The sequence below is a fragment of the Borostomias antarcticus genome, assembly GCF_949987555.1.
Source record: "Borostomias antarcticus genome assembly, chromosome: 32".
NCBI classification, from domain to species: domain Eukaryota; kingdom Metazoa; phylum Chordata; class Actinopteri; order Stomiiformes; family Stomiidae; genus Borostomias; species Borostomias antarcticus.
In genome coordinates, this window is record NC_140265.1 from 5,603,173 (window position 1) to 5,610,170 (window position 6,998).

Below are 6,998 nucleotides of genomic sequence, written 5' to 3' on the forward strand. Positions count from 1 at the left end.
ATGGTTTGACGAGGCAGCTTCATACACTGTAACCTGTTCTCGCGAGGGTTGTGGATGGTTTGACGAGGCAGCTTCATACACTACAGCGGGGCTCTACCGCCCCCTACAGGTCCACAAAGCAAACTACAAGAGTAACCGCTCACGCAGTGCAGTTAAAAGGTTATCTTTATTCAGAATTGCTAAGAATAAACATTTGAAAGTTGCTATCCACAATCTTAGCAAGGATACACACGGTTATATTGTGGTAATCCATACAGGAGACGTGGTCTAAAAGATTGGCAGCCTTCCACAAAGCAAACTACAAGGCAAGGCAAGTTTATTTATATAGCACATTTCAGCCACAGGGCAATTCAAGATGCTTTACATGAGACATTAAAAGCATTAAAACAAAAAGCAAGACATTAAAGACATTTAAAACAAAAGGCAGGACAAGAGTAACCGCTCACGCAGTGCAGTTAAAAAGTTATCTTTATTCAGAATTACTAAGAATAAACATTTGAAAGTTGTTACCCACAATATTAGCAAGGATACACACAGTGGTTATATTGTGGTCTAAAAGATTGGCAGCCTTGTGTAAAACACACACCTGATTTTTTGAGGCACATGTAACCGCTCACGCAGTGCAGTTAAAACGTTATCTTTATTCAGAATTGCTAAGAATAAACATTTGAAAGTTGTTATCCACAATCTTTGCAAGGATACACACAGTGGTTATATTGTGGTCTAAAAGATTGGCAGCCTTGTGTAAAACACACCTGATTTTTTGAGGCACATATAGGCTATGTTGTTCATTGTAGGCCTATGTTCTTTATGACACCATTAGCAATAGTCTTCACTGCAAGTAGTGCCTCATTGCAGGCCGTAGAGATGAGTGATGGTGGTAGGAGGAATCCATATCGCCCCCGGTCCTGAAGTTCAAAGGTGAAAGAGTAGGGGATGCCGAGTTTGTAGGCCCAGTCATCGGAGCCCCCAGGGGCCAGGTCTGGAATGATCAGGACAACAAGAGAAATACGATGTTTGCTCACCAGCTGAAAAGACGTTCTCCAATGTTCAAAAATGTCAAAAAGAAATTGATTATTATGTATATTAGTATGTTAATATTGTTAATTGGTGTGTTCCCCCCCCCCAAAGTGGAATAACTCACATATCGTTCTTGCTCCTGCCCCATATCTGTAGTTGTTTCTGTAATACCTTCGGATTTTCATCGCGGCGTCTCTAACGAGCTCCAGCTGTGGAGGGGTCGTGTAAACATGGATCGTACAGTAACTCAAGATCCGACCAATCGGACGACAGTATCTAATGATCTCCCTCCGCTACTCACCAGCTCCTGGTGGTTGGGGGCCTCGTCGTAGGAGCAGGAGTACGGGAAGAGGAGCATCTGGGAGTAGGAGTGGATGCTGAAGTACAGCTTCACAGACGCCTTGTTGCTTCGTAGGAAGTTGGCCACGGCCTCCGCCTCTGGCTCCGACTCGGGGAACTGGCCGCAGTATGTCTCGTCACAGGGCTGGTTAGAGGCACCGGCAGCTGGAGAGAGAGAGGGAGAGAGAGAGAGAGAGAGAGAGAGAGAGAGGGAGAGAGAGAGAGGGAGAGAGAGAGAGAGAGAGAGGGAGGGAGAGAGAGGGAGAGAGAGAGAGGGAGAGAGAGAGATAGAGAGGGAGAGAGAGAGAGGGGGAGAGAGATAGAGAGAGAGAGAGGGAGAGAGAGAGATAGATAGAGAGAGAGAGATAGGTGGATAGAGAAAGAGATATATATATAGAGAGAGGGAGAGAGAGAGAGAGCAATAGATAGAGAGAGAGAGATAGATAGAGAGGGAGAGGGAGATAGAGAGGGAGAGAGGGAGAGAGAGAGAGGGAGAGAGATAGATAGAGAGAGATAGAGAGAGAGGGAGAGAGAGATGGAGAGGGAGAGAGAGATAGATAGAGAGAGAGAGGGAGAGATAGATAGAGAGAGAGGGAGAGAGAGAGAGGGAGAGAGAGATAGATAGATAGAGAGAGGGAGAGAGAGAGAGATAGATAGAGAGAGTGATGGAGAAAGAGAGAGAGAGGGAGATAGAGAGAGAGAGAGAGAGAGAGAGGGAGAAAGAGGGAGAGAGAGAGATAGAGAGAGGGAGAGAGAGAGGGAGAGAGAGATAGAGAGAGGGAGAGAGATAGAGAGAGGGAGAGAGAGAGGGAGAAAGAGAGAGAGAGAGGGAGAGAGAGAGAGAGATAGAGAGAGAGAGAGAGATAGATAGATAGAAAGAGAGAGAGAGGGAGAGAGAGAGAGATAGATAGAGAGAGAGGGAGAGAGATAGACAGAGAGAGAGGGAGAGAGAGAGAGGTGTAAAGAGGACTTCCAGTCTGGCTAACCCCCGTTGTCTTCAGGGGAATAGCTCAATAGTTCAATGGATAGTTCAGGTCCGCTAGCATGATGCACACTCACTGCACCAGTTCGCATCAAAGTTCCTATTGAGGTCAGTTCCAACACAATGGCTGCCCCTGCTCGAGGATCGGTTCTTCCTCCACATCCGGTTCTGCGTGGATAAAGGACAACAGAACACGATGAGAGAAATACTAATACTTTCTACAGTTGGATCTTTTGCCTCATGGTCACTCTACCACATCACTGTACACCCATACAGTAGGATGCGCTTACAAAACCCCTCATTTCCATACACCAACTCCTATTCCTTTACGTACCGTGGTCCATGTGTATTTGTATCCATCGGGATTCATCACGGGGAGAACATAGATGTCCAATGTGTTCAGCATTTGGGTGATTTCCTGATTCTTATTGTAGAAATCCAAGGACTATGGGAAGACCGCAATTAATAGCATATTGATTATTAGTGACTTAAAGGACAATGCTCGTTTTTGACAACCTGGACCTTATTTACGACATATTATAAGACGTTTGACTCACCGAGATCACTTTGGTGTAGTTTCGGAGGCATGTAGAAGAAATTTATAATCCAGTGCGAGCCAGTATATCCATGTAATGGCGGTGGTCGGGGCACTGAGAATGCAGCTTCTAAAAATCTATTTTCTGCCGCGAAACGGTTGTTTTCATCAATCTGTCTTGATGAATCGCTAGTTGTGCTTACATAGAGAGCATAGGCCTGTTGTGGTATTTCACATGCCTCTGTAATATGATCTTTAGAAACGTCTTTAGACACGAAATAGCTTCCTCACTTGCTCCAGCACGCATGCGCACAGCGTGCTGGAGCAACGATTGCGCGCTGTGCGTATGCGTGCTGGAGCAAGTGAGAAAGCTATTTCGTTTCGAAAGACGTTTCTAAAGATCATGGCATGTGAAAACCACAACAGGCCTATGCTCTATGTAAGCACAACTAGCGATTCATCAAGACAGATTGATGAAAACAACCGTTTCGCGGCAAAAAAAATATTTTTAGAAACTGCATTCTCAGTGCCCCGACCACCGCCATTACATGGATATACTTGGCTCGCGCTTGATTTTAAATTTCTTCTACATGCCTCCGAACTACACCAAAGTGATCTCGGTGAGTCAAACGTCTTATAATATGTCGTAAATAAGGTCCAGGTTGTCAAAAACGAGCATTGTCCTTTAAGAAGTTTGGATGACCAAGCATGTAGCTATGCAGCGTTTGAAGGGTTTTTGGAGCACAGTGTTGTGGTTTACGTGGGGATCTTGAAGACGTGACACTGACATATTGCACAAACCACAAGCAGAAAGCTGTGGAGATCCACTCTCTGGCGTGAATCCCACAGTCGATCCACATCGCTTTCTTCTCTGCTCTCTGCTGTCCGGACAACTGACAACAGAGAAAATCCGCCATTACAAAGGAATTCCTTTATTTGTGAATTAATTTGATTAATAAAGGTGACTATGCAGCTATGTCAAATCAAAAAATGTCATAACATGGCTCTGATGAGGTGAAGAAGTGTGTGGAAAGTTCTGGAAGGAACCTTGAGAACGTAAAGTGGGCGTTTCTCATGTGATGAACCAATCAGAATGAGTTTGACCATGTCTCGGTGCTCCTGGGTGGTCTTGTTCACCCAGTGGTAGATCTATAAAAGAGATACATTTTACATTTCCTTTACGTGTTTCCTAAAGAGTAAATGTGATACTCTACTTTCTAAAAGCTCTACATCCTGGTATCTCTCATAGTAAGACCCCTACCTCCTCCATAGAGCGGTATCTCTCATAGTAAGACCCCTACCTCCTCCATAGAGCGGTATCTCTCATAGTAAGACCCTTACGTCTTCCAGAGAATGGTATCTCTCATAGTAAGACCCTTACATCCTCCAGAGAGTGGTATCTCTCATAGTAAGACCCTTACGTCTTCCAGAGAATGGTATCTCTCATAGTAAGACCCTTACATCCTTCAGAGAGTGGTATCTCTCATAGTAAGACCCTTACGTCCTCCAGAGACTGGTATCTCTCATAGTAAGACCCTTACGTCTTCCAGAGAATGGTATCTCTCATAGTAAGACCCTTACATCCTTCAGAGAGTGGTATCTCTCATAGTAAGACCCTTACGTCCTCCATAGAGCGGTATCTCTCATAGTAAGACCCTTACGTCCTCCAGAGAGCGGTATCTCTCATAGAAAGACCCTTACATCCTTCAGAGAATGGTATCTCTCATAGTAAGACCCTTACACCCTTCAGAGAATGGTATCTCTCATAGTAAGACCCTTACGTCCTCCAGAGAGTGGTATCTCTCATAGTAAGACCCTTACGTCCTTCAGAGAATGGTATCTCTCATAGTAAGACCCTTACACCCTTCAGAGAATGGTATCTCTCATAGTAAGACCCTTACGTCTTCCATAGAGCGGTATCTCTCATAGTAAGACCCTTACATCCTTCAGAGAATGGTATCTCTCATAGTAAGACCCTTACATCCTCCAGAGAATGGTATCTCTCATAGTAAGACCCTTACACCCTTCAGAGAATGGTATCTCTCATAGTAAGACCCTTACGTCTTCCAGAGAATGGTATCTCTCATAGTAAGACACGGAGCTCCGCGGGTCCGAGGAATCGTTCCTGGTCTGCATCTCGATCAGCTCCTCGGTGTTCGCCAGCAGCACCCTGAAGAAGTTGTAAACGTTCAGAACTACTACAACGTCACGACGGTAAAAGTGCATTCGATATTAGAACAACGACCAGAAGTCAGTCCTCTAATTCAGATGAATACAACACAAACGCGTTTCTCCACGTACTCGTGGGTTAGCTGGTGTTTCTGGAGAAGGTCTAGGACGGTCCGCGAAGAGTTTGCAGGAACAAACAGGTGGACATCACTGTCTTCCTTGATGTACTGAGGTGAAGCAGGTTGCCACAGTACCGTCTGGAAGATCACACATCATAGAATACAACAATACCAAAGTACGACTACACTAAGTAGCAATAGTAGATAGTAAGCCAGTGGAGGCACAGTGGTTGAACCTGCTGGGTGGAAAGGAAAGCAGACGGTATGAGTACACTTTGTTTGTTTGTTTAGAACGTGTTGTCATCACTGCACCTCATATTGGCTGGATATGTTCTTGACAACGTCTACTTGGTCCGGCGTCGAGACTGTTATTGAGAGGACTTGGTCACTGGGAAACGAAAAAAAGCCAAACACAACATTTACACTCTTATCAAGTTATTTTCAGGCAACTTTATGTCATTTTAGGACGTGTCCTACGTATTTTTCCCCCCACGAAAAACATGTTTTTCTCCAGTTTGGTATAATAGTAACTACAGTACTATAATAGTAGATGCTACTTACTGTGTACGTGTGCCGTCTCCTGACTTGAAGTTCATTAAAACAAGAACCAGAAGAAGAACCCTCATGATTAGTGTGTCCAAGGCTTGTGAAACGTTTGGGGCAAAACTGGGGGCAGGGAGAGAACCGTATTGATTTGGGTAGACTTGTTTGTTTATAAGTTACATTTTACTTTTGGAGGACGCCACTGAACAGCTACAGTCAGAGGCATCAATTGAGACTGAAAATAACTGACCTGGACAATTTAGCTTGATATCAGTCGGGTCTCAAGGATAAGGAGATGGGAGATTATAGGGCTGGGTGGGTACGTTGGATGCAGAAGGAACTAGAAATGGTGATTTCCACCCATTAATGCATTTCCTGGCTCTGTGCACGTGTGTGCGAGTAGGACATGTTGTGCTTTCCACTTCGGGATACAGTATGTCCTTTTCAATTCCCGCTATTGACAATGAATGGGGGTGGGGGTCCCAAAAGTCAATGGTGAATGACTGGCTATGTTTCTATATTATGTAATTTAATGTAATGTATTGCTTTATAAATGTTCTTAGCCGGTAGACAAACATACTCCTGGAGCTTGCTCGATCGCCTTGTTGAGAGGGGTCAGGGAAGAATTTTTACAGCTAACTTATCTGGCCCCCGGGTGATTACTGTTTTTTTCCTTCCCTCTGGAATATGTAGAGAGTGGGTCGTATGCCCACCTCCCTTGTTCTCTGTAAAGCGCATTGTGTTGCCTCTGGGTATGAAATGCGCTCTACAAATAAAGCTTTGATTGATTGATTGATTGATGTTTCTAAGTTGGACCATGATCACTCCTCCACCAAGTTTCATGAAAATCAGTCTGATAGTTTTTGTGTAATCCTGCTAAAGAACAAACCAAACACCAACCAACCAACACACCTCCCCGAAAACATTACCTCTCGCCCTGTGCTTCGCTGGGGCGGAGGTAATTACATGTTTTACCAAAAGTGTAACATTGTCCTCGTGAAGAGGACGTAGGGAAACGTAGATATTGATTGTCATAGAAATTGTAGTTTCATCACCTCCTTTTGTAATTCACCACCTCCCTCAACCTTTCACATAGCTGTGCTAACCTAATTCATGACAGGATGACCTCCAGGAGGTCAACACACCTAGACGTTGTCTACTCCAGAATAACCATCCTTTGTCCTTTCAAGAAATTACCGCCTTTTCTCATGTCACGTGTCTGTATTCTCGACCACTGTTGATGACGCCTGCCATTTAATATGACGTGCAATGGGTTAGCCAATCACATCCT

At 44.5% G+C, this 6,998-nt stretch overlaps 1 protein-coding gene across 1 annotated transcript; it reads right to left on the reverse strand.

The window, feature by feature from the left end:
• Positions 1 to 450: 450 nt before the first annotated feature.
• On the reverse strand, positions 451 to 5,825 carry cpb2 (carboxypeptidase B2 (plasma)). Its single transcript, XM_084460510.1, has 11 exons — positions 5,726 to 5,825; positions 5,477 to 5,552; positions 5,178 to 5,302; positions 4,938 to 5,046; positions 3,924 to 4,025; positions 3,665 to 3,769; positions 2,676 to 2,786; positions 2,419 to 2,509; positions 1,322 to 1,524; positions 1,145 to 1,229; positions 451 to 982 (listed from the first exon to the last, which is right to left on the reverse strand). Exons 1-11 carry the CDS (start codon positions 5,788 to 5,790, stop codon positions 789 to 791), a joined length of 1,266 nt encoding a protein of 421 aa, XP_084316636.1. The 5' UTR covers positions 5,791 to 5,825; the 3' UTR covers positions 451 to 788.
• Positions 5,826 to 6,998: the final 1,173 nt, after the last annotated feature.